Source organism: Falco punctatus (assembly GCF_963210335.1).
Source record: "Falco punctatus genome assembly, chromosome: 6".
In the NCBI taxonomy this organism is placed as follows: Eukaryota; Metazoa; Chordata; class Aves; order Falconiformes; family Falconidae; genus Falco; species Falco punctatus.
Genome location: NC_137585.1, coordinates 57,718,109 through 57,746,108, shown reverse-complemented (window position 1 = coordinate 57,746,108; position 28,000 = coordinate 57,718,109). Strand labels below are relative to the sequence as shown.

Below are 28,000 nucleotides of genomic sequence, written 5' to 3'. Positions count from 1 at the left end.
AGTAGTATACTTATTTAATTTCACATTTAGGAGAATTGATCTATTATCCTTCTTAAAAAAAATAATTGAAAGATGTATGGAGGATTCATGGAAAGATTTCACTTCTCATGCTTGTAAATAATTAATTAGTAGGGAGAATTTACTGCTTTATGTTAGAAAGGGTTTAAAAAAATCTACCATTCTATTATTTGCCAACAGAAAGTAAATGCTAGATGAGTGCCAATGTTCATTTTCCAGTCTTGTAGCTTTCTATTCAGGACTATAGAGAGAACTATTTTTTCATGCACTGCCGCTACCATCTAGTGTCATGGAAAACGCTAAACAGGATTTTTATTGTGTGTACTGAATTAATATCTCTAGGTACTTCAGCATAGTTGCTATAACAGAAGACACAGCCATTCAGTTACAGTATTTGTTGTTATAGATTTCTGGGTTTGTGACAGAAGAGAGGGAAATAACCAAAAATAGTTTCAGAGCAGATCTTCTGGTTTGCAACTACACCATATGCCTACCACGCACAATATGTCTGATTATTCCAAAAATTGAAGTGTGGATGGTAAAACATGATGAATGAAATATATGGCTGGTATAGCACTACTGACTTCGGAGAAACTACACTAGCAACAAATCTAGCCAAATGACCTAACAAGTACGTCTATTTTCAGGCACCTACTTGTAGCTGTATCATTTCAGTACAGTGCAGTGTCAGATCAGTGTAACTGAGAGGTTCTTTTTCACTTCTAGAGAGCTTCCAAACTGATTCTGAAACTAATTGAAAAATCACTCCTCTGTTTATTAAGAAATTGAGCCCATCTGGTATATGTCCCTTTCATAACAGTATCCTTTGTGGGGTTTTAATCAAATCTGCATTCTAGCAAGATGTTCTGAGTTTCTGCTTGCTCTCTTATAAGTAAATGTGTCCTTTTGTTCTCAGGGACACTGTTTTTATTAGCTCACTGTTAAGGGCATTAAAGAAAAGACTCTAGAAATAGTCTCTCACCATCCCTCTAAAAAGTTACATATGTGTTGTACACATTGTATATGAAACTACTGCACACATTCCACCCCATTAAGCTGTATGAGGACATGTAGCATCGTATCATCGAGCAGCAGGCTGTTACTTATTCTGTAGTTCATAAACTAATAGACTTCAGAAGACTTATGCAAAAGTGATTTAAATCATGACATTACAGCTGTCAATAAACAATCCCTTCTGACCAGAAGTAGCCCACAGAAGTGGCAGGTTGCAACAGGGCCTTGCATATGAAAAAGGAGGGATGTCTAAAGCTATTGGGAACAGACCAGAGAGGAGATGCACAGTGAAGAGTTTTGACAGAAATAAATGACACCTTGTGAACAGGTTTTTAGCTTTTTCTCTAATAGGGAAATAGCAGCTTTCCTACTGTTAGGTTTTCTTACTTAGTACAACTCTACCCCAAATCCAGCAACGTAAAAAGAAAGATTGTGACTGAATGCAGGCAGCTTTGGTTCCAGATTTTTAACAGGTTTGTTCTTTCTGCTAGCTTTATTTGCCCAATTCTCTTTATCGCTGCTGGAGGAACTCCACAGCTCCTTTGTCCTCCTCTCATAAGCTGAATACTTGACCATAGCAGAGTCTAGTTAGAAAAAAAGGAAGTCTATAGCTTGTGTCTGGTTGTCAGAAAGATTAGCGTGAAGATCAGTTATTCAAGGGCCCGTGTTTGAACTTACCATACTTGTCAGATCTTTCACCTGTTCCTTTAGAACTCTGCCTAGCCTTCTTTTTTTATGTCGTTTATTAAATCAGCACTAATAGATTTGATTAGGAAGATGTCTAGAACAAAGAAAAACAAGTGCCTTCACTTACTGACCTTAAGCTAGGTTTTAGAGTCTGAAGGGAGAGAAGCAGCGTGGGGCACGGAGGTGGTCCGTGCTTCAGCACAACCAAAGTGTAATAGATCCCTCTGGAGTGTAAATCAGCAAACTCCACTCAATGGCTCCATGTCCACTTTCACCACCCAAAGATCTGGCAAAACGATATGAGCCAATTAAACAAATCTTGGAGGAAAGTGTCATCTTTGGGTTTGTTTTTTTTTCATCTTTCAAACTCAGTATAGCTAAAGTGGTAGATAATATGTGGCAAGCCAGTGGCAAGGCCAGATTCTGCGTTGCTTCATTATAACAGCAAGCAAACAACTCTATGGTGGTTCCCTTGGATTTTTTAAGGTTCATTTTTCTTGAATAAAGATGAAATTATCATCATGGTGCCACCTCTGTTGTTTTCAGTTGACATTTCTGTCTAAGGCATTCTGATTTTTACATGGAGAAATTCAAGACTGTTAGAGACTTTTCTGGGAGGTTATGGGTCAGCTAGGGAGAAGAATGGGTTTTGTCATCTAAAATGCATGCAGGAACATGTTTTTATTGGCTTAAGTACATTAGCAAGAAAATTAAAATTTTAGCAGTGCTTAATGATATCGGCAATGACATTTTCAGCTAGTGTCCTAGAAAGATACATGCAGCAGTTCATGCTTCCCAAAGCAATAGTAAAGACTGTTTGCAAAGCTCAGGAAGACAACTCTGCGTGATTTGAAGTTCATTCATGTTTGAGGAAGACTATTCTTGACCTTGTAAGTCCAGAAAGCATATTTTTAAAAACAAAGTCAAAAGTGATGGAATAATTGCAGGAAGTGGTTTTAATGCACAGACAGCTAAGGAAATCTTGGGTTCTTAGCACAGTCACTGTTTTAAGAGATTCTTCTTTGACATTCCCAGAATTTCCCAAGCAAATAGTTAAAGTGAGTCAGGCAATTAAAGATAATAGATAAAAGTAGCATGCAAATATAAAGGAACATTCCTTGCTGAGATAACAACAGGAATAATTAACTGTGAAATCAAGTAACAGTGCAGAAAATATATTCCAGCTACAGGTTTTATTCAGAGACATATTGCTTTCATCTTCTGGTTTCACCTGTGGGGAGCATACAAGTTAGCAGCACTGTCTTGAACTGAAGTAAAGAGTTCATAGGAAAAGTTAGTTTTAAAATACAGATATTTTCTTTTTAATATAAAATTTACTTGTGTTCTAGAATAGAGTATTTAAATTAGTGCCTGTTATTCTGGTTTATTTAAGGAAATACATTCTTCTACCAGTTTCAGAAAGACTCCTCTGGCTGAGGAAGTGATGAGTGGAGAAACAATGATCCGTGCATTCCCAGTTTCTTCCGACCAACTCACTTCACAAGAAAAAATGGTAATGAGAGGATAAATTCTTAGCTACATCGGCATTGCTAAGGCTAGTTTAGATGTCTAGAAATCAGTTTTCTGTTGGACAGATTTGTTTTTAACCCACTTTAACATGAGCCACAATCAGTAAAGCTGACTCAGATATTTTTGGTAGGCAATAAATTTGTCACAAAAAAAGTCATCCCCAAGAGAGTTCACATTCAGGTCTAATTCAGTAAGTAGCTTTGACTGAAAAACTGGTGGGAAAGGCAAAGAAGAGGACACAGAAAATCCCCTGTGCAGCAGCTGAGTATCTAGAATACACTTCCCAGGGTATGGAAACCTTTTCTCATCTTCAGTGGATTCTGAACTTAGTTTCTGGACTATCTGCTTTTCTGGGGCAGGTGCTTTCATTGTCTTGCCTTGACAAGTTCTTACCTAATGTGAGCTAATGGGAGATTTACTGGAACGGTAGCTGTTGCACTCAAGCGCTGTTGGTGTCCTAACCACCAGGCTAGATTCTCTTTCTCTACCATTTATGGATTGAATGTGCTTTATATAAAATGGAGGAGTTTCTGAAAAGGAAATCAAGATTTCCTTCACCCAGAGTGCTAACTGACTCTGTGGGTGTCACTTTCTCCTGGGGGCCCAGAGATGACAATTCAGCTCTCCCAGCTATGATTGCACAGAGTGGCGGACCTTACATCTTGCGTTTCCCTTGGGAGACTTCTGACTGCTTTGTTGTTTCAATGTAGGTGGAAACATTGACAAAACCTAACTTTTCATTGTCTTTTTTTTTTTTTTTTCTCTAAGTGCCCAATAGTAGAATGCCAAATGGAAAATTTCAGTTAGTAGGAAATGCTTTTTTTGGTTCCTCATTTCAGTGGGAAGTCAAAACATGTAGTTTTGCTTCATTTATGCAGTTTGTCAGATACATGAAAGCATTGAGTATTTCTGCAACCCTGCAGTCAGCGAGGGCTGGAACAGAAATATTGAGCTCCAAAATGCATGCCTCTCCACCTGAGCAGGAAGGATAACTGCTCTCACGGTATCAATAACAGCAGGCATCCATTATTTGGTGGCAGGCAAGCAAAGTGGGGAGATGTGGCAAACATTTTGTCATTTATTACATGTAATGTGTCAGAAAAGAGGGCAGCTCTCAGGCCTGCTGAGCTCTGTCTTGCAGAACTTAAACTGCCTGCCTTTATTGCAGGTCATTATTCACCCTGCCCATTAGAAAAAGAGGAAGATTCACTGCAAAACATGCAGCATGGATCTGTGGGGACAGGGGTGATAGAGCATGTACTCCTGCCCTCGTTACTTGCTCTGTTTCTCCCACTGACAGCTGAATTTCTGTGATAAATGGCAGCACTGTGTATAATTAATACTGTGTATAGTTTGTAAACCAATTTGTAATGTATGTAGACATCCTTTTACCTGAAGGGCACTCACTGTTATTGCTGTGAATCAGAGGCTCTTGTCTGGTCGGCAGGCACAGTAAGGCATAAACTTTTTGCCACAGATCACTTTCCTCCCACACCTTGCAGTTATACAAAAACAAGGCATCTCAGGGGTTCCATGTTTCATTTTTATATCATTAAAACAAATCTTTACCTCTCACTCTTCTAATAATTTCCCTTGTCTTTCTTTTCCTCACCCTGCATCAGTCATGTTAATTTAAACAGTGGAAGGTCTGTCCAACTGCTAAAAAAAGAACAGCTCAACTGCTCTCCCTGTCCAATTCATATTTTATGATTCAATCAACTGCTCAAGGTATTAATTGTTAAAATAAAATAATGGCACCAATGAACATCATGTCTGGATCTTTTAAAAAGTGTACTAAAGTGGTTCAGATATTCATTACATATAGAAAGCTACTAAAAAAAAGTGATGATACACCACTAAAGGACATGAATCTTTTAAAGCCTGCTTTGGGTGGGAGAAATATTGTAACACTTTGATTATATTTGGATTAATGTGGTTAATCTCTATGTGCAATTTACGATGTTTTTCCATATAGCAGTTTTGCACCGCATTGGTATGTCAGCCTCAGGGATGGTCAGGAAGCACAACGTTTCTAGATTTGCCAGCTGCCTCCCTATTACACAGGGCTTTTGCAACAAGCTGCAGACCCCACTGTGGACGTGCTTGGGGGCATCCAAATCCATCAGGTGTAGTCAGGTCTTTAATATGCTCTCCTGATGTGCTATTTGAACACACTTTGGTTATATGCCTGTGTTTGATTTATTCACTAATCATAAAGAATTTTGAATGGTGAATTTTGTCCAGGAGTTATTGATCACTCGGTTTTTTTCCAGGCTTTGCCAGATTTAAATGCTGAAAATAATTGATATGTTATCATGGCTGCCTGTATTTAACCCTCCTGATGGAGAACAGTGAATAGGACAAACTCCTGTGTTTCAGCTACTGAATTAATTGTCCAGCATCCTACTGCAAACCTGCCTTCCTCCGTGGTTTCTCTTCATGAACCAGAAGTCCATCTTTGCATCAAGTGTAACTTGGCTTTCTGCAGAAGAAAGGCTGAGCAGACTCTGTGGAGTAGTAACATCATAACTGTACCACTCCACTCCAGCCCACAAATTCCTTGGACCCCATTTTCCAGAGCCCTTCAGTGTCATATGCCTTTTTTTTTTTAACCTTTTTTTTCCAGAGCCACAATGTATCTGTTATTGCGGAGTCTTCCAGTGGAAACAACTATACTGTTCAGCTGGTGCTAGTCCAGGTTAGGAACATGGTTACATTTTTAGAACTTAAATTGCTATTTAGCATTGATTGCTTGGATGAGAGCTTTTGAATAATTAATAATGTTTAATTGTTGCCTCAGATTGGAAGCATGTTATTATTTTCTGATACCAGTTTCAGAAGCTTGTCTCTCTGAAACCTTTATTTTCTCCCACCAAGATATTGACAGATGGAAAACCCCACATTTTTTATGGAGAGGAATTGTTAGTTTGTGTTCTGCATACCTTATACAGAGAGTCAGCTGGGCAGTACAAGTTTAGTGATAATAAGTCCGTAACAAAGTTACCTGCTAAAAGCGGAGGGCTGTTATTGCACACAATCAAAACAGAGAGATTTTTATCGCTACCCTCCTCTGTGTGGAACAAGATACTATACATTTTAGCCAGCTTTTTTTGTGATTTTTGCAAAGCTTATGATATAGCTATGAACAATTTTCTATGGGCTTAAAGCATGAGAGTGATATCCCACTGTAATGGAAGCATTGTTACCCTGATAAATTCCTGCTGAAAAGTCCCCATGTGTCACCATAGGCAAAGTACTCTGTAGGCCTCAGACCTAGTGAATGAAGTAATGTAATGGTCTTATATTTTATTTTATGTCATGTAATGTTTATTTATTCAATACTGAAAAACTGAAAAAACTTTTACCAGGCCCTGATACTGCAAAGACACCATGTCATTTTGGACATAGGGTTGTTGTCATCTTTAACTTCCTTTAAATAGTTTGTAGTCACATGAAAATGTGGATAACTAAATTGTACATGAAAACTTTGTATCCTTTTCTAAGGGCTTTGTGCATTCAAAGTCAGTGCATAGGTAATTTTCAAATTATTCTGAATATACAGAAATGTACTTTTGAAAGATGTCTTTTTCTTATGCCACTAGAGGCCATGAAGGGTGTGGAGCAGAGGGATAGGCAATATCACAAGCTACAGCTCTGTTACTGTCTCTAGCTGAGATTTTCCACTCCACTGTGCCATTTCTCAGTCTCTGCAATGGCTGCTAAGTAAATTCTAACTATGTGGTGTTTGACTTGATTAGTTGAATGACTAAAGTGAGTGGTTTTCTGGATATCATGTTCTCATATGTTTGAATTGCTCTATTCTTAGCTTGATTTGGTGGCTGGGTTGTTTTTTTTGTATATGTGAAATGATTTGGATGCATTTCACATATAGAAAAATAACAGCTGGTGAGGGGGCAAGGAAGAGTAAGCTGTAGCTATCAAAAAAAAGGGGATAGTTTTTATCATATGCCGTTATGTAGAGAGTTCTTGTCTTCAAACCACATCCAATGTGTCTCTTCATCCTTTGTGTAAAAGATCTGTGTGCCTAAATGTGTCCTTTCCAGAAGGCACAAAAAAAAAAAAAAATAGTGTTCTGCCTTGCAATGATAGTAATTCTGCTGAAACAAAGTAAAGTTAATCCTAGTGTAATGATTGAATTAGAACAAGCACCAGCTTAAACAATTGTCTTTAGCATCCTGGGTCTAGGTTCGATCTCATATTCCATGAACTGTAGAGGGAAAGAAATGTAGTGGTCAGAAATGATCAAGCAGAAAGTCTCTTGGAAAACATGTATTTGCCTGGCACCTTTATGTCCCTTCATCAGAAACACTGGGCAGGTGAGAAGGCAGGGAACTTGGCTCAGAAGCTTATCCCAATCTGACAGCTTCTGCAGAGTGCTTTGATCTCTAGCAAGTTCAGAGGGGAAAATTTTTAATATTGATACCAAAAGGAGATAGCCTTCCTGCAGCTTCCCTGTGCTCTCCTGGTGTGCTCCTAATGAATGAAGCAAAATCTAGGGTTGAAACCTGTATTACAGAAGCTACTGGGGGCACTGCTATTGAGTTCAGTAACTGCAAGCTCACACTTACATAATTTATTTAATTATCACCACTTTCTAAAGAGAAAGAGAGTTTTAAGTGGCTTTCTTCAAGCTCTTTAGAACCTCTTACACCTGACAAAATCTCTGGTTTGAAATAAGCCAGAATTTTGCAACAGTTTATGACAATAGTTAATTCATCAACAAAATGCTTTTATTGTTGAGAAATAATCCTAAAAGAAAGCACAGAGAAAAGAAAATATGCAATATCGCAATACTAATTAATTGTAAAAGTGGTTTTTTTTGAAACCAGATGAAGAAAACCTGATTGAAACATGACAAAGCATGTAGACCATACAATATCAGAGCATGTTGTGAGGCTTTTGAGGGGAAGTCAGCATTCTGTAGTGGTAAGCACAGGCCAGAGCAGCTCTGTAGCCTAACCTGTGCACTCAGTGCCCCAGCTCACATCATGGGAATGGCTGTGCTGTGAGGTTGCCTCCTCTTTGCATGACAGCTGCATCCATTTCAGAAGGAGTGAGGTTCAGATCAGATGAAGGCGGCGGTTCTCCAGACAGTGAGCAGTAGATCTTACCTGGTGTTGCTGTGGGTGCAGGACGTTTTTTCAGGTTCACAGAAGGAACTTTGAAGAGCGATCTGCTGGAGGTTATTGTTATGGCAAATTACAGTATGCTCAGAAAATCCTCCAAGCCAGAAGTGGTTTGACACAGGGTTAGTAGCAGGGGAGAGATTTCATATGCTTGCCCTGTCCTTACTTTTCCCTTCAGGTCTACTTACAGCTGTGCATGAGACAGCATTGTGAAAGCTGGACATTTGGTCAGAACCAGTAGGGCTGTGTGCTTCTGTTGTAAAATGTAAGTGCTGGCACAGTATAAATAATGTTTTAATTTTATTTCATGATCTATTGTAAGATTTTATGCCAATTTATGCACAACTAAGCATGAAATAGAATACATATTTCAGAAAATTTCATGCTGTGAAGTGATATGAAGGAAGTGCCTTCCTCCTTGCAGTGTTATACACATAACAGATTTGTAAATAGTGATGGGAGCTGTCCTTGTGTACCATGCACTCACTGTCCACGATCCTATTATAAGTGTTCTATAAAATTCAAAGGCTAATAAGCAGCAAGGCAGAAAAATGCTGAAGCATAATGTAGAATATGTGAATAATTTTGTGGAAGTTAATAGGAGCACTCATGTTCCTTGAACAATCATAAGAGCTGCTCTGGAAAATGATTGCAAAATGCCACTTTTGTTCTTGGCAGGTCTGTGCCATGCGTTTGTTCATAAACACAGCTGTTTAATATTAGATACAAAAGTAAGTTTCTCATTGTGTTATTGTTGTCAACCCTGTAGCTTTGGGAAAGTGATCTTGATGAAACATTTAAACAGCAAGCCAGAGAGTTTCTTCCTGAAAGAAATAAACATTTTTTTAAACTTTCTTACTTTACTGATTTTACTTTTTTCCCTTTAGAAAATGTCTGTGTCTTTTCCCCTTATAGAATTACTTCCAAATTTTTGTTCTAGGAGAGGAGTTGCTGTAAGTTGGCAATACGAGTACAATGCATAGAACAATACCACTGATTCTGGCTGAACTTTAATGTCATGTTTGATTTCTTATCATAGAATGGTTGAGACTGGAAGGGGCCTCTGGTGGTTGTATAGTCCAAATGCCCTGCCCAAAGCAGGGTCCCTTAGACCTGCAGGTTGCTCAGGACCTTCTCCATTTGGGTTTTGAATATCTTCAAGGATGGAGACTCCACAGCCTCTCTGGGCAATCCGTGTTTGACCACTTTTGTAGTAAAAAAAGTGTTTCCTTATAGATAAATGAAACCTCCTGTTTCTGTTTGTGCCTATTGCCTCCCTGTCACTGGGCAGCACCCAGAAGAGCCTAGCATCATCTTCTGTACTTTCTGCCGTCAGATATTTATACACATTGTCAAGCTTCCATCCTCCTGGCTAAGTGATTGCTTTTCAGGAGTTTGCATCAAGTTCCAGCAACTGCTTTGGAGTCGTTGTCTTCATGGAAGTGAAGTATCATTGACTTTGGTGCTTGTGTGAGCAGCAGTGGGTCCCAGATTGCAGCTGTCTGTGTATTTGGAGTTCATCAGGAATAATAATCCCTTTCATTCACAGCCATAGTCTTTCCAGTGCAGCAGAAGCCTAGAGCCAATGGCTGAATCTAACCTCTGCCACTGTCAGAAGCATCTGCATTTCTTCCCCAGCTCTGGCTTACTTCAGGCTGAACAGAAACCTGGAGCACTTGCTGATTTATAGTAAGGTGTAACACCAGGAACTAAGCAGAGAAACTCAGTTTTCCTCATTTTAATGACACAGAAGGCAGTAGAGTCCTCTAGGCACAGACCTGGCTCCTAGGCTTTCTATGTTACATGACCATAGGATTGAAAGGAGAGCTTTTTCCAGCATAGATACTCACTTCAGTGTTCAGGATTATGCACTTACGGACTATTCCTGAAAGCTCTGGACCACGAACTGTGAAGCACTCAGTTGCAGGCAGGTGAAGCAGGATCCAAAGTAAAACAGGGATATTAAAACCCTGCTTAACCACTGAACACCTTACCCTTTCCAGTGTACATCTGCGTAGATTAGCAAAAAGACTAAATGATGCTCCCAAGGCCTAACTCACTTCTAGTTCATTTCTTTATGCACACTCTGCATCTTTATATTGTTCTGTAGGAAAACACGTTCTGAGAATTCCACAGAGGAGAATGGTTGTTATTAGATTGTTATATCTGTCCGCTTACCCTAAACAGGAGTTATCATTTAATGTGAGGAACTGTTAAGCTTATGCAGCAGAGACACAGCTTAAAAAAAATGTTTCACTTCCATTATATTTGTACTTCAAAATCATCTATCCTTGGCATGTAATTTAGAAAATAGATTTGATGACTGTTGGTAATTGCCTGTATTTTCTGTGATCAGTGTGTGTAGTGTTCAAAATTGATGTTGCTAATTAAATAACAGAAACAGGAACTGAGAGTTAATTGCAGTCTATGCAGGTTGCCCCTCAGGTGTTTTGTGTCACCTGGTAAGTCTCAGCTCATCAGCAGAAGCAAAGTCAATAAGGGTTTACAGAACTGGAGGCAGCTGGAGGGTTACAAAATCACCATGTCCCATAGAAACTGTGTGCCTGTGAATGTGTGTGGTCATGGTCACGGTTGTGCTCCTGATCACCAGCATAAGTGAGATATTAACGAATTGAAAAGTGGTAGAAAATGATAGCCTGCATGTAGTTTTCTCTGCTGATTACCAAGATACAAGATGTAATAACTGAATTTTGCCACCACTCAGACGTTGCTGTACAGCTTCCAGCCAGTTCAGAGAGGGGTTGGGTAGGGATTGTATTCACGTAACCTTAGCCTGCATGTTGTCCTCAGAGTACCTGTTCACTCGGTTATCAGATATGAACTGACCCACTTTCTGAGCCACTCCTTTTAAAAATATATTTATTTGCAGGTGAATTACGTGTGCTTTTCCAAGATTTGTATTGTCTTGAGTTTAGCCATATTAAGTACATGATGTTCAGGTGAACTTCACCTGAACTACCCAGTGCTCTGACCTACCTTATTGTTTATCCTGTGTTCCTTGATTCTGAGTAACCTTCAATCTTTTGTGTTATCTTCAAGCTTCCGTATGACTTCGTGTGGCTCAACAGACTTCTAGTAAGGATGTTGACTAGCACAGAGCTAGGGGAAACTTTCTGCAGTCAGTCATCTGTTCCAGCATGTTTGCAGGTTTACCCTTCTACTTGCTCTTTCAGCATCCAATGTGATTACTTTTGGATTGAAATATATACAATATACATCACATTACTATCACCCCTTGATTTCTTACCTCTCAAAAATATCTAGAAGTTGTTACTTCTTTATCATTATGAAAATTTTGCTGTCTTGATGTGTATCGTGTATCCCTGTTGATATTTAAACAGAAAAGCTTAAGTAGACAAGTCCACTGCCCCTTGGTATCCATTGATAGTTTTTATTCCTTTAGCTATTGCCAGCAGTTCATGTAGGCTTTTTTCCCCCCGTTACAGTATTTACGTGGTTATCTAAAGGGATTAAAATTGGCCTTCTTCACAGAAACATAATTTCTGTTATTCTGTTTCTAGTCTTTTCACAAGCTTTGTATTTTTCTTCATGAGGAAGCACTTTGGATTTTCATAAATGGGGAATGTCTAGATGTCAGCGCTCTCTGGATTTGAAAGCAGTGCAGCAGGTGTTCCTAGAGGGCCAGAGCATATTTGCAACTCACGAAGTATTTTTCTATCTCTCCTGAAGGGGCTTTTTAATTGTGGCCAGCAGAACCATTTACAAGTTGGAGCTGTCATGAGCAGACTATCTTTTCCAGATCTGTGGGATACCTGACACAAGAGCCTTAGGCTGGAGAGGCACTGCCACTGCCACCGTCACTATTTTCCGAATTCAAAGCAGTCTGCAACTGGGTTTGCTCTGCGGATAGGTGAGCAGTGCCAGCCTGAGGTCATGTTCATTATGAGGCTCTTTAGGAAATTCTGATTTACAACCTTTTTCTAGAGAGGGAACTCATATCCAGAAAGACAAAATTAATGGCATTACAGAAGTGTAAATATCACTAACGGTGTGAAATTATCCCTTTCATCAAGTTTATTTAATGAAATTTGAACGTTGGAGGAAAAGATGAGGGGAAGCAAACTGGATTGATAACATTAAATCTGAATTCCCAATTCTCTTTCTGCTTTTCTGAGCTTCTAAGCCAGTCTGTTCTTGCTTCCTAGGACCAGCTCTCATCATCTATCTACCTTCCCATTATTTCAGCTCTGAACCAAGAACAGCACTGCTGCTTCTCTTTGCATGCAGATGTAATACCTCTTCAGCCTAAACAACCACATGCCTTGCTAATAATTAAAGCTCTACATGTGTTCTATTGTACTTGAAGGTTGAATACACAGGTATACATAAATCTTATATCCAAATAGCCATCTTCCATAAAGATGTAAAGACTGTCAACTAGCAGCTTCTTTCTTGCACAAAAGTTTTACTAAAAATATCTTTAAATGACAAAAACTGTCAGCTTTCTTATTTAGCTGTATATTCTACTTCCTTTTACTAAATCCTCTCCAAAATATTAAAATTGAAATTAAAAAGGTTTGAGTCACTGAATGAAGATTTGGATTTTTTACTTACATAAATTGCAAAATTCTCGTTGTTCAGGTAGAAGATTAAGCCTATTTGGACTCCTATTAAATGGAAATAATTTATTATCTATTCATTTCAGTTTGCAAAATATTTTGGTAAATGCATTTTTCTCATTTGTGAGCTGCTCTATGATCTGTCTAATCTATATATGAACTGTTAGCGAGCAAGACAGAAGGGAAGACACAGAATACAGAATTACAATGAAATTTAAAAAACTCACAGTTGCAAGCTTACAGCTTAGAATCTCTAATCACAGTCGAACTTTAAAAGATTGATGAGTCACGAATATGTTTTCAAATTATATTAGGTAAAAAAAGAAAAAAAGACATCATTCAGCTGCCATGACAAAGTTTCCATCTTATTCAGGTTATGCAAATAATTTAAATGCTTGTCTTGTATTTTGCATATTAGTTATGTAATATATTATGATGTTGATTAACGGCAAAAATTGTTCTTGATAAAACAGAAGAAAATTTAATGAGATATAATACAGGCTTCAAAGAGAAAAGAACATATATGATAGCATACACAAAAATAGGACACAGTTCATGAAAAGAACTTAGATTCAGTGATCTTTGTAAAAGATATATGGGAAGTCCTTTGTTTCTGTACATTACAATCTATGTAAATCTTAAAGTTTTGGATCTTTGTTAGGGGTAGAACGCTAACATTTTCTGACATTAAGTATAAAAAATAACCCCAAAACCTCGAAAATGAGATAGTGAGGGATGTTGGCCAGAATTCTGTGTTGGGTGTCCAAATTGTCATTTTTACTTGTAGTGTTGGCATTGCGTACCTTCTTCATGTTTGTAAGATAAGTACTTTGCCGTGATGCACTGATTTTTCTTCAGACCTAATGAAGGTTCTTAGTCCCCATCATTGCATCCTTTGGTGTGCACACATGAAAAGAACTACTAGCGTAAGCTGAGAATTATTATTAATTACTAAAGTGTTCTTTGTTCTTGCATCCTTGCTCGCCCTGTCACCCAGCATGATGTAAACCCTCACTATGTGTTTGAAATGGTTTAGGAGGAATACAAATAATTCTGCCTTAACAGAGGTGCTGGATCACATTATACCTGCCTGAGAAAACACACCCGACCCAGGAAACATGATGTATGCAATCATAAGCGAAGAAATGCAGTTACCATATGGATGACCAAAAGACGTTAACACTAACAAAGACAATACTGTCTATTACAAAATCATGCTGCTGGTTAGATTTGCAGCTTTCTAAAACATGTCTCAGGAAATGCATACCAAGTAATCCGGCAGGAGCTGCCTCAGTCTTCATGGGGCTAGCGAGCTCTTGTTGAACAGAGGTCCTGCTCTTTGCCTCATTGGTGTAACACAGCTTTATGTACCTGTTCGAACAGGTCTGTCATGACAATGAAGCCATCCTCTTTGTACAGTCCTGTTGTAGTAGGACAGAAGAAGAGCCGCTGCCCACCTGTAGTGTTCTGCCAGGGGAACACACCTCAGGAGGTCTGGGGCTGCTACCTACCTGCAGGAATAGCTGGCAGTGAATGAATGGGATTTCTTTCCTTTCAGCTGCCTTATAAACATCCCTGATTAAGGCAGATGAAACTGAGTTGCCTCAAGTTGTGCACATGAATGTGAACCTTGCATCACAGGCTGATCAGCTCTCAGAAAAGGAAAATATACCAGAAAGTTATTGAGAGACAGACATTGCTCTGTTAAATATGGCAGGCTATGAGAGGGTAAAATGGCTTCTGTGTAGACAGACAGAAACAAATTTTACTGATTAGGTTTTGTCTAACATGGCAAATATGAAGCATATGTTTATGGAGTTGATCAAAGAATTCTCCCTCATATATTCCTGTATCCTGTGGCAAGAGGTAGATGAAAAATTGAGGGGTCTCAGCTATGACATTCAGCTTCACCGATCTTATTTCTGTCCTCTCTTGCAGTATCAATTTGGGGAAAAATCACAACTGAAAAAATCATATTTTGAAAACCTTTTTGCTACAACAGAGAATATTTATGAATGTTTACCTTCCTCTTGCTGTTTCCTTTGCTTAAAACACAGAGATTTCTTTAAAAAATGGTAATTTTGATTATTTTTTTCGTTTCTTCTTTTCCCTCCAGTCATTTAATTATGCAGTTTCTGGAAGGTTTTCTGGGAGTTTTATATGTAATGGGGAAAAGATCATAGAAACAAGAAGCTGTAAAAGCAGTTTCGTTGATCTTAGGTTCCTTTGTTCATCCCAGCATGGGGTTGTTCCGTTTTATGGTCTATCATCTTTGTTCAGCTTTGTTTCAGCTAGTGAAATGAGCATTCCTCCACTACTATACACAAAATCTAATGATGAAGCTGGTAAGGGAAGTTTGTTGATTATAGTTCAAACTCAGAAAAAAGGCAAAGAAGAGATTAGCTGACAGACTGAGGATGCTCCCTGCCAACCCTAATGACCTTGGCAGTCAGCTACCACATTAGCAGTGACCTACCACATTTTTCATCAAGGTAACGCGCTACCCTACTGCTTTAGTCAAGTAGTAATGGTGGTATCTTGGTGTCCAGAAATACTCTGAAGTCATATACAGAGAAACTGTATTGCTCTTGTGCAACTGATCCAGCTTGTTCTGGTGAAGCTGAACTTGCTGGTACTGCATACAGAGCCGTGATAGCAATGTCACGGTAGAAATGGGGCTGAGCCCTTTGCCGTACACCTCTGGTGCTGTGTCACGCCGTCCTGTTGGGTCACCTAGTGGGCCTACACCCTCATGCTGAGTTGTGTGATAGGGTCTCTGCTGTGCAGGGCTGGCAAGAGAGGAGGTGAATGGATATAACGCATACATTCAGACTGCTGCACAACACTGTGGCTTCTCTCTCTTTGGAGGAGTGAGAGATGTGACATGAGAGCAGGCCAAAATACATGATTTGCCAGCACAGTGTGAAGGGAAAATACAGCAGGGAAGGGGAAAATGAGGATAGTGCAGGAGATACAGCTCTTTCAAGCCCTCTGGTAAATTCACATCTGCATCTTAGAAATTATAGTGCATGTTTAGTCCGGCACTGATGGGATCTGTTGAGTTGCTCCTGTGCAGTGAGCAGTAGCCGTGCAGGCCTGGCACATCCGTGTTTAGCTGGGTGCCGGGCTGCCCCGGGGGCAGCCTGCAGCTCCCCAGGCAGTCATATGTATTCCAGTGGGATAATGTCAGCAGATTTTCTTCCCAGAAGCATTTTCTGGTTAGGACCCTTTGCAGAATGGGTTGCTGTCTTATCACAACTAAAAGGAACAAGAGCTTGTAAATGATAGATCATGGAGATATTTTCTCAAAATCAGCTAAAGTCAGTTGCTCCTTTTAGACATTGTGTATAAAAAATAGTCTCCAGTGATATGCCTGTTAAATCATGTTGCTCCGCTTTTCCTGAGGCTGTGTAGCTTTTTGTTTTGCTTTTACACTTCTGAACTTTTTTGAGTAGACAAACCTCTCCTGATAAACTTAAGCCTTAAGTTTTAGCTGTATACCAACAGCTATATGTATATAAGGTAGAAGCCAGACAGCCTTTTGTTAACAGGCATAGATGCTACTGCTGTGTGTCTTTTTTGTGGAATAAGGTAAATGTCCTGGTTTTTTTTTAATGAAGTCTACAAGCCCTCTTGCCATCATTTGCAGGACTTGTGTTTTGATATGACAGGTATAACACAGATACTGCTGTGGATCAGAGCCATAAGCTCGGTTTCTGAGGAGCTGTGCATTTCTTCCCAGGCATCTCTTCCTGCCAGCACAGAGCAGCAGCCACAGAACCAGGAATCTCCTGGGTTTCCAGAGTGCAGGAAAGAGGCAGGAAGCGTGCATGGAGGTGCACGCGCTGCATTTGTACAGAGGAGCAGTACCTCTCAAACACAAATGGCACTGTTTGTGGTCACTTGGGGAAATCTGGACAATTACTTCTTGTATTTTGAAGAATATTGTTAAAAAATAAGAAAGAAAGAAAAAAAAAAAAAAAAAAGGAAAAGGAAGCCTCACCCACCAAATCTGCAATTGCTGTTTCTCACTGAAAGTATTATGAATTACTTTGCTTTTGTGTATGTGTGAGAATGAGAGAACTGCACACAGTTTTTAATATTCTATTTTAAGGGTGATCAATTCTGAGTATAAAAGGGGAAAAATGCATCTTTCTCATTCTAAACATCTGAAGTGGGCTTTGACAGCAGTGTTGTGTGTTTAAAAAAACAACAACATTGAATGCTTTTCTCATGCTAAACATAAAAAACAGAAATTGAAGATCCGTGAATTGGGCTCTGTGTCCCAGTTATTTTAGAGCAGTAATATCTCATAATACATGGCAGCACAGTTTTTTCATCTTTGACCTCACAAGTGGATTCAACTCTAAAGAAAAGTCACCTAAATTAGCTTGAAAGCATTTTTCTAAAATGTTTTTTCCTTGTGGTTGAGTCAGAAAACTTGTCCTATGTTAGGACATTTGGGACGCAGTGTACATGTCACATTTCCAAAGTCAGAAACCCAAATCCTGAGCTGCTGGTCAAAAATACAAGATTGTTATTAGTATTAATAGGAATTGTTGAAGTAAAACTCTCATTAAATCTTTGAAGATTTGGTGTTAGTGTTTTCCCTTAAGCTGTGCCTTCTCTGTTCAGTACTAGACATTAGAGGGAAATCCTTTGTCTGCCCAGATGTTCAGGAGAAGGGGAATTTGTGCCTCATATCCTCTGAAATACATTTGGTATTAGCAGCTCCAGGAGGTCAAAGATCCTGAGACAGTTGCCAAAATCATGAGATTGTCTTTTCTCTGCATTCTTGTTTCTGAGCTTGTAGGACTCACGTGCAATCATTAATAGTTTTCTAAAACTTTGAGACAAAGGGACATATCCAGTCACATGAACCCATGACAGGATAAAACTCAAAGTAATGCAAACTTTTTCTAAATAAAAATGCAGTTCTCCAAGAGTTTAGCTCTATTTTGCTTAACTTTGTTTCAAGTTCATAATAGTAAAAGGAACGTAAGGCAGAAATTACAAGGGTGCCTTGTACTGTCTGCACTCGGCCTGGTTGGCAGATTTGGAGTGCTAAAGTAGGTAAGGGAAAGTCAGCAATACAAGTTTTATTCCAATAATTTGTGATTATGGTGACGTTAATGGCTGTAAACAAACTTCATGGGCTAAAAGCAGATAAAGACCCAAAACATACTGGTGAATTGTGTCACACTAAAGAGCCGTTGTTGTTAGACATTGTTTCCTGAGAACAGGATCGTGATCTCTCAAGAGCTGAGGTGTAAGAATTGCTTCTTTTTTTAGAAGACTTGGCTGTTTTGGACGAATAATTCATACTATCCTGGGCCACGAGCTGTATTCAGGAATCACACAAGAACAGCCTTTCATGTCAATATCTCAATTCCAGTTGAGCCAAATGTATTTTAAGACTTTGTTTTTCAGATTTATTTCAAATTTTCTTCTTCATACACCCAGAAACTGTAGAGAGCTACAATTATGGGAAAAAAGGGAAAGTGTTTGCCTGTTTCTACAACATTCCCATTGTGCATGTTCAGGCAGATTTTGCTTATCTGAAACTGCCAATAAAATTTGTCTCTGAAAATAAATACATGAGAAAGCTGAGATGTCAGCAGTACTGGAATCTCGCTTTGATTTTCAAAGCAAAGAGAAAGGTTACTAAGGAAAGTAAGTCAGTGGGAGTCTTTTGGCCACATCAGTTCCTGAAAGATGTGGTAGTTGCTGTATTGTCTTAGGTTTCTAGTTTTCTTCTTCATTGGTTTGTAAGGTCACATACATGTCTGCTACAAACTAGATTGAAAATTCTGAAGATAAAATGAAAAGGATGAATTTGGGGTTGGTTTTATGTCTTTCATTTTTCTGGAAGGCATTCTGATGTATTGAGGACCATTTTACAAAGTCCAAACAAGGATTTAAACTTCAAGTAACTAAGAATTATTTGAAACATTAAACTAACTGAAATGAAGGTTTCACAAAAGCAGCATGGAGAAACAATACTGGTTTTCTGGCATTTGGAACTCTACCTAGGGATTTAATAATTGGGCAGAAAAACCCAAACGTATTATGAAGTGCTGTGCTGAACAGGCTCAAATGGGTCTGTTGGCTCTGAGGATTACAGCTGGCTTTGGGATGATGAAATAGGATGTGACTAGTACAATCATGCTGTGCATAAAAGTTGTACCGGACATAATAGCACCACGCATTTCTTTTGTAATGGAAGGAATAACTTTTTGCTAATATTGAATAAAGACAGATAGGACAATTTTATGGAGCTCATTATACATGCCTCTCAAAGAACAAAAAGGTTAAAATAGTGTTTGGCTGAGCTCTTCCAGCTCTCCATGTGTTTCCACCTCTGTATTATCTTGTGCTTTTCCATCATCTTGTCCTTTTCAACTGTCTACCCGTAAGGGAGGAGGGCAGGGTGATGTGGATGGAGGAAAAAAAAAGCCTAGAAAACTCTCAGAGCTTTGAAATGAACTTCAACTGCTATTTTAAGAAAACTTAAATACTTTGTGATGAGGTAAATCCCAATCCTTGAAGAAATGCAGCACCAAATTAAAAAAGAAAAAAAAGAAAAAAAGAAAAAAAGACAGGCAGTAACTTTTGGGGGCAATGTTAATATTATGTGTGAAAGAAGTTGAGAAGTTCCATCCTTTGTATCTGTCCCCCATCTTCTTACTAAAATATATAAAATCCCATTAAACAGTCAAATACTATTGTCCCCATTTTATATAGATAGGACTGAGGCAGACTTGCTAAGGCCAGAGGCACAGAAAACCTTTGGCCTCTCATCCCTACAGGTAATTAATTTGCACTAATTGTAAATGCTCCCAGCTTAGTACTCTCTCAAACAGATGTAGTTTTGTTGTGATCAGGTTTCGAAAAAAGAGCAATATACTTCCACGCGCAACAGAAAAATGTCTCCTTCTGCCACTAGGTACTTAAATCCCACATGGTGGTGAAGCAGAATGTTCCCTTTGCCCCAAAGAAGCTCTAGAAAATCATCCACAAAGTCCAACAGAACTACTGCAGCCTCCTGCGCCTCTCCTTCCCCCTTCCAAATGGCTCCCACGGTACAGAGACCTTCAGGGACTGCTAGTATTTAATAACAGGGCTGCATCAAACTTCTGTCCCATGGGTAGCAGATAACCTCTCCTTCCCCTCTTTTGTACCCCCTCAGCAACAACGAGGATGCATCCCATGGGCATTTAGGATATGGGATTCTGCAAAAATCCTATGTACTGGGCTCTACACAAGGTTATCCCTCTACTGAGGTGGGGCTGTGGGATGCTAGTCTCACACAATCTATAGCACATTGGGTGTTTGGAGGCTGTACGTAATTTCAGACTTTGAAATACATAACACATGATTAATGCATTAATGATACCGTAGCAAAGAGTTAAAGGGAAATGAGTATGATGAGCATTGAGAGGACAGTCTAACCACACTCAGACTGTCACCTCACTAACTACATCACGTTGTGGTACGGGAATGACCCATGTGACTCAGAAGCCAGGAGAACAAAATAACCTACCTTTTGTGATTTCCTTCAGAAGAAAGACAGAAGACTATTCCGTGTCTTCTCATTAGGTGTAATCAGTAAATTCACGTTAAATGACACTGAAAAGCTGACCCTTACCTTTGCTAGGAGGCCGCAAACCCAGAGGTTAATGCAAAACGTAGGACTGATAGAAATCAAAGTGTGCCTCTTGAAGACAGACATTAACAAACCTTATCCTTAATAGGCTGAATGCATTGTCATACACTTTAATCATCCATGAAGGTCACAGTCTTTCTATAGCTGACTGACTCACTGCCCAAGTGCATGTAAAAGCTCAGAGAGGGAATCCTGGACCAAAGCCAGACCTCACAGATGGAGCGTTTCTCACTCTTGTGTTGGTGCTTCCTACAGAAGTGGTCAAATCAGCCCCAGATAGCTGATCTCATTTGAGAAATTAGTTCTCCTCCCTGCAAAAAGAAGTGTAAATCTGTCACATAGCTGAGATAAACCAGTTTAGTCATATCACCCACCTGCCTCCAGAGTAGCTTTGCCAGTCTGAACTGTGGATGCCAGTGGAGTGCACTGACCTTACCTCAACACCTGGCAGAGCATCTTCAGCCTCTGCCACGCCACAGCCTCTAGGATCACCCTCAGTTGCTACATAGATGTGCAAACAGGACTTGTATGAAATCCAGTGTCTAGCCCAGGATGATGGCCAGCACTCAAATTTTTAAATAGCAGACTGAGAAACTTTTTTTCAAAAAAAAAAAAAAAAATTATTGCACTAGGGTTCATCTTCATTTCTGATAGTTAGACATTTGGCTTCAACTCTATGACAAGTTTTGTAGTATCTCTTCTGCACAGTTTTGAGGGACATTAGTGGCATTCAGCATCCATCTAAGCATCCAGTCCTTTTTCTGCCTCTTGTTCAGTTTTTGGCCTCAGCAACTTCCTGTGGTAAAAAGGTCTGTGGATTAACTGCAGTGTGCGAAAGACTGCTTTCTTCGGTGAATTTTGATTTTGTCATATTTTAATGAACACTCGAAAATCAGTATGGGGGGAGACCATACAGCTGTCTTAACTAATTAGAGTAACCCTACATTTCCCGTTAGTGTTACTTCTGTCTTTGGTTTCTTTCAGAGAGCTCATAATATGCATAAATATTTCAATGTATATGCTTTCATGAAAAATTGATCAAAAGCCAAAATTGTTCTTTAATGTTACATGAGAAATGCATAAATGCATAAATGCTTACCTTAAACAAAGATTTTCCATATAAGATGTGGGGATTTTTTCTCTAGCAAAAATGTGAATGAATGTACAATGTCACACCTTGAAAAGCAGCATCCAAATATAAAAAACTTCCCTGGACTAACCAGGACTGAAGCAATCCAAGCATCCCATTCCTATCACTTTTTCTTTAATGTTTATACAGGACCAGTTTAGAGTTCTTTTTCTCATCACCCAAATACTCTTTGGAGAAGCACACTTAAATTTTCGCAGGCTACATGTGGAATTTGATACTGTTTGGCAGATTTGTGTATTCTGCAGCCTCAGTGTCTCATAAGAAAATTGGTGAATTAAATAGAAGCATGTTTCAGGTCCAGAGCATTTCTCAATACTTCTCACTAGTTCTTGTAAACTCAAGCATATGCCTGTAATTTTTCTACTTTCAGGTGATTTTCACTGCACTGTTGTAGAATAGCCAAGACTCCCCCTCACAATTTTTCAGTAATTTCTTCCTGACCTTAGAAGTATTTAAATGTCACAAAATTTATATTTCTAGTCACATCGTCACATTGTGTTTTAGCAGAAATATATTAAGTATGAAAGTTTGAGTAGGTCACTGCAGGCAACTGCTAATACATAGCAACACAAAGCTTCTTTAATTAATCACTAAGAATAATGGATTTTATACTCAGGAGAATTCTATCTTAGTTTACAGACATAATTCAAAGTTTAATGTGAACTTCATAAAAGGGCAGGCTTCCCCTGTTGGAGAAAATAACGTTGCAGAGGGAGAGGTGGATGGGGGAGGAGGGAATGCTGCGTCAGACACTGGTTTGGTTTAGGGCAAAGTGCCTTTGGAGTGGTACTTGGCTTGGCAAAATGCTTTGTTCTAGTTGCATAATGCTGGCTGAGGACATGCTGGCTCCCGTGCCATTTGTGGACTACATGAGACACTAAACTTGCTGTGACACATGACACTTCATATGATAAAAGCCAAAATCCTCTGTGGCTGTGTATTAGTCACCTGAGCCAGCCAAAGGGGCTAACCTGATGCCCAGTGCAGCTGCGGCCTCACATTGTTAAACTGCAACAGGAAGGCAAATCTAACGTGTTTAGGGGAAGAAAAGGGAAAATGCAGGTATTTTCACAATTTCTTGCCAGATTTTTTGTAGTCTTGTGCCCAAACATACAGCTCCAACACTTACACCTTCACTCCCAATAAATACATGCTTTTTTGGTTGTACAGCTGAGGCTGTCTGATGAGGGTGCTAAGATGAAACATGGTGACACTAATTAACTGTAGACACTGTCACTGGCACAGGGTGCTCAGATGGAGGGACCTGTGGCCTGGCCACAGTCCAGTACCTGCTGTAGTGCAAAAAAACATTTTATAGCATTTTTGGTGACTTTCTTAAAACAGAAATAAATAGGTGGAGTGCAGGCAGATAAGACAACTCTTTTCTGAGCTTTCTTTTTTGTTTGGCCTAAGTAAATAGGGGTGTTAATTTTTATTTTCATTTTTAGAGTTGTCTTTCTTTGGTTTTAACACAAAATAGAACTTACTACCCAATGGCCCTTAAGTATGTAAAATTCCTAGTATCTATAATTTGCTGATTTACTTGTACTCTTTTTTCATAAAAATATGTGAAGACTTATACTTTAACCTTCAACCTTCTTCATCCTTGATTATTTTTCTTCCTGTATGTTCAGGTTAGCTGATGTTTGAGAAGACACCTGTGGTGGTAGGGTCAAGAGGAGTTTAGAGTGGAGTAACCAGTGTATAGAAAAGGAATGGTATATCTGAGGCTTGTTGCAGAAAGGCTATCACTGATGACAAGGAAAAGATAAGAAAAGGAGATGTATAATTATTTTTTGAGAAGCAGAACTTGACTTGGGAAATTACAATTTATTGTAATATCCTAAAAATATTATTTCAGAAATTGTGTTATACATTCATCCCTTTCATGCTGTTGGTTTTTGGTTTTGGTGGTGGTTTTTTTTTTTGTTATTGTTGTTTGCGGGTTTTGTGTTTTGTTTTGTTTTGTTTTTTAACATGAAAATCTTTATCAAAAAGCCCCTGTAGGATCTAGGTTGAGAATGGTCTTTGATGTTTTTCTGTGCTGAGTTTCCTTTTCTGGAACTCTGTCTTCCCACATTTTCCACTACAAGCAGAAAAGTTCTTCCCTTCTAACTACCTGTTTTGCTTGGATCAGATAAACCTAGAAACTGTCGCTAGCCGGCTGGTAATTGCTCAGGGAAATGAGTCCTCCAGGGTGTTCGCCTCTAAGCTCAACAAGTCGCTATGACCAACAGTGGCTGTGGGTTCAAAACTGTGAACTCCTTGTGGAGTAGGCTGCAATCCATGATAAACACTGCAGATGAGCAAAGGGTAAATGATTCGTGCTGTCTAACCGGGATGCTTCAGCCCTTTCCTTTTCAAAGCAAAAGGAGCAACCAGAGGAACACAGTAAGACGCTACTTGTGTATCTATGCTAACACTTTATTTATTTCTATGGGTTTACTTTACAGGGGTTAATTTCACATTTTCTTGAGGTGGTGACAGAATACATAATGGTTTAATCTATGTAATTATAATCTGTAAATGGCTGGACAGGTTTCCATTCCAGGAGTGATCTTCTTAATGACAGTTTATATTGATCATCTAATGTACAGGTATTGTTGCATTTGTAGTGCATCCATTATCAGTTTTCTATCCTAATCTCTTACTGTTATAGTCAACACAACATCTAGGTGTGTCATTAGACTAGCACAATAATATTAAAATATTAAATTTTAATAATGTTTTAGGAATTTTCTACTGATAGGAATAGTTAGGATATTATTTTTTTTCCATTCTCTATCTTCTTTCTCTTTCTTTTCTTTTTTTCTTTCTCAGACTAACTTTTCTTAACAAAAATTGTCATAGTTAAGAATTTGCAGAAAGGCAGTTTTGTACCAGACCCTCAGGTCAGACTGAAGTTTCAGTCACTTCTGGAAGGGCACATGCCAGAGCTGAGAATATAATGCCCCCAAGTGTTGCCTTCATCCCAGATCTTGATAGTGTCAGTATGGGTTATTGTAGGATAGCATTCATGTAATTGAGGAGACCCATTGCCTTTTAGTGCTGAGTAGGCATAAATTAGCCTGGATCTTTTCAGAAAGCACTTGGGAAAAGAGTATAATCTCGCCCTGTTCCTATCATTTTCCATAAGCATCCAGAGTTGGCTACAGGATGCTGAACTTGATGTGTCTCCAGTCTGATCCACTCCTGCTTTATGATTTTTTGAATCCAATACAAACAAGTGGGTAATAGAGAGCACTGACACGTTTGTGATGTGCTGCTCACTCTAAAGCAGGTGCTCTCAGGGTCCCATTGAGCATTTCTATACATTATCTTTCACTGATCGAGTTAGAGATCCCATTCCTAAAGTGTCACATTCTGGATTGCTAACTTTCCTCTTGACAGGAAGAGGCAAATGCACTCTCTTGTGCTGCCTGATAAAAGAAAAAGAGGCCTATGTTGCTCTTATTTAATTTTGACTATAATTACCATGGAACTAAGCTCCACACTAATGCCAGCAATTAAGAAGCAGATCATTTCAATGAACAGTGAGGCAAGGTTCTTTTAAAAAATATGAGCTTTTTCTTCCTCAGATACTTTTTTTGGGGGGAGAGGGGGTTGGTTGGGTAGTCACAAAAAAAAATAAATATCCTTTCTGCTGCATAAGAAACACTGAGATGAGGCTTAAGAACAGATTTCTTCCCACCCACTTGGGAGGTTTTCTAAAAGGGTCCTGAAATCTGCAGCTTCCAGGCCAGGTGAGCTTTCTAAGCAGGCTGGTGCCAGCCTGACGCAGCGAGTGCTGTGGTCTTCGGGCTTCCCCCAGGACCAGCACGGACAGTGTAGCTGTTACAGTGACACACGCACGCTCTGCGGCCTTTTATGACTATTTGTTATAGGATGCAGTAGACCAAATTCAGACCTCGTAGGAAGAGATGTGACTGTCCTGAAGATAATGGAGGTTCACTACTTTTTATTGTCCCTGGATATGATGAACCAAAATCCCAGCATAGTAAATCTATAAGAATTTGTCGTCTAACCTTGCAGGCTCTTTAAGATCTTCTATTTCATCTGAAGCCAGACATTTTTCTGGCTGTTTTATTTTGGTGTCTTTGTCAGTGAGCTGTTAACACATTTTAACAACATCTGTATTAATGTGATCTGATCCCTGGCTCAAGTATGTTTAAGTGAATGTATTTTGATTTTATGTCTGCTAATTTTGCTCAGTAACAACAGCTAGCATTACCCCCATGACTCAAGGTCACTGACTTAGACAAGCGGTTTCACACTCTTTATACCATCCTGATGGATCTCCAGGGACCCTCCTGACAACCTTCCTATTTCAGCAACAACTCCCTTTCTCATTTAGCCAGGATCCTCAGACCAGGCTGTCGACTTTCAGTCTAGTGATGGTTTCACAGCTCCAAACCGATTCTCCTCTGCTGTATTGCTCAGGTGTGCCATGGCCAGAGCGAGCCAGTCTGGGGAACAAGAAATGGTGCTCAGATCTTTTAGCTCCCCATATGTCCCCTCTCGAGACATTCCTCTCTTCCAGCGACAAAGCTGGAGTAGTTTTGTAACCGCTCGGGATGTCTGTCTAATTCAAGAAGAAGCAAAGAGAAAAGATCTTGCATTTTGAAAATGCCAGGGTAGAAAGGGTAATTTAAATCAAAGAATTGTATAATACTTCCACTTGAATTAAAGCTCAGCTGTGTAGTAAAAGCAGATCTTCTTGATCCATCAAGACCTAACAAACCCATTAGTGTAAAAAATGAGGAAAAGGGGGTGGGGAGAAATTAAAAACACTCAGTACTGATGGAAAAATCAACTTGACACTGGACAAGGAAAGCAAATATTTTGTGGTTTTATATCATAACTTGAAAATACTTACTGATAAATAAAGAACAAGAGTCAAAACGTGTGATGCTGTTTTTCTTCAAGAAAAAAGTTGCCTTTCTTTCTGGACCATAACCATATTCCAGCGTGATGTCTGACCCATAAATATTTAATTCTCTTCATGCAACTCTGGTTAGAAAGGTAGAATATTTGCTTGGAGCAGCAAGCCGATCTGTTGCTCTGAATAGGATGTTTAAAATAAAAAGTCTTTTTCAACTCAAGTCAACTGGCTCAGTCAGAACTTACTAACTTCCTAAGTCAGAAGTTGCCAGAAACACTGGAGGCCTTCTGGGACCATGTGACATACTCTTCCTCCCTCTCTTCTCCACTACATATTGTCTGCAAAGGGGATATCGAAGTGAAAAAAGGGACCACAAAGTACCACATGGGATTATTGGCCACCAGGCATCACGTGAAGAACCCATATCTGGTTTGTCTTGGAAACAGAGGATTTGAACCTAAACTATTCCCTGAGTAGAATTCCACTGACTTCACAGGAGAGATTTGAGCTTGAGGAAACATCTAAATTTCACTATGATTCTAAGACAAAGAAAGAAAATGCTTCAGTGATATTGCTGGTATCTGCTGAGAAATATAGTGTTCTCTGACTCACATGAGGAAGTTTTAGGAAATTCAAGAATGTGGGATGTATCCAGAATGTTTCTTTTTTGATCTCAGAAACAGCTAATCAAAATTAAAATTGTATAATTTCACTATGTCTGACTCATTCTTCACTTGCAGGGAGAAACACTAAGATAATAATCAAAGCAAACCTTCATTGAGTAAATCCGACATCTCATTCTTTAAAGGTGAATTGATGTTTAATGCTTGACTTTCATTTTTAATGTAGTAATTGTGTTATCTTGTAACTTGTCCAAGGAATTTAGCCAAAAAACCTCTGGAACCTACTTTGAATGTAGTTGAGGAAGGTAGTACTTTGCTAACGAGCAGCATTTAAGATGCTTAAATTTTCCTTTGGGCTTATTTTTTATTGCTTTGTAACTAGATGGCACAGATTATTGTTCTGGGAAAAAAAACCAAAACAACCAAACAACATTAGCAAAGAGTCCCAGAGATCAGTCATCTTGAGAACTGAATGTGTTAAGCAAAGAGTTCATTTGAACTTGTTTTGTTTTTCAGACACTGCAAATGGATGTAAACAAGCTGAATATCACATTGCTTCGGATATTTCGACAGGGAGTGGCAGCAGCACTGGGACTGTTACCTCAGCAAGTTCATATCAACAGACTTATTGTAAGTACCAAAGGGCTGTCTATAATAAAATGTACCTGGGTATTTTGAATTC

At 39.1% G+C, this 28,000-nt stretch overlaps 1 protein-coding gene across 9 annotated transcripts in view; it reads left to right on the top strand.

Annotated features, from left to right (window-relative positions):
* Positions 1-28,000, top strand: part of PTPRR (protein tyrosine phosphatase receptor type R) — a 147,232-nt gene that overhangs the window by 44,502 nt on the left and 74,730 nt on the right. For 2 of the 9 annotated variants that reach the window (XM_080392677.1, XM_080392678.1), the window contains one exon: positions 27,835-27,948. In XM_080392677.1, coding sequence (XP_080248803.1) covers positions 27,835-27,948 — 114 coding nt within the window. Of the gene's footprint in view, position 1; positions 27,949-28,000 lie in introns of those variants that run through there. The other 7 variants (XM_080392683.1, XM_080392685.1, XM_080392681.1 and 4 more) reach the window with 7 other exon arrangements.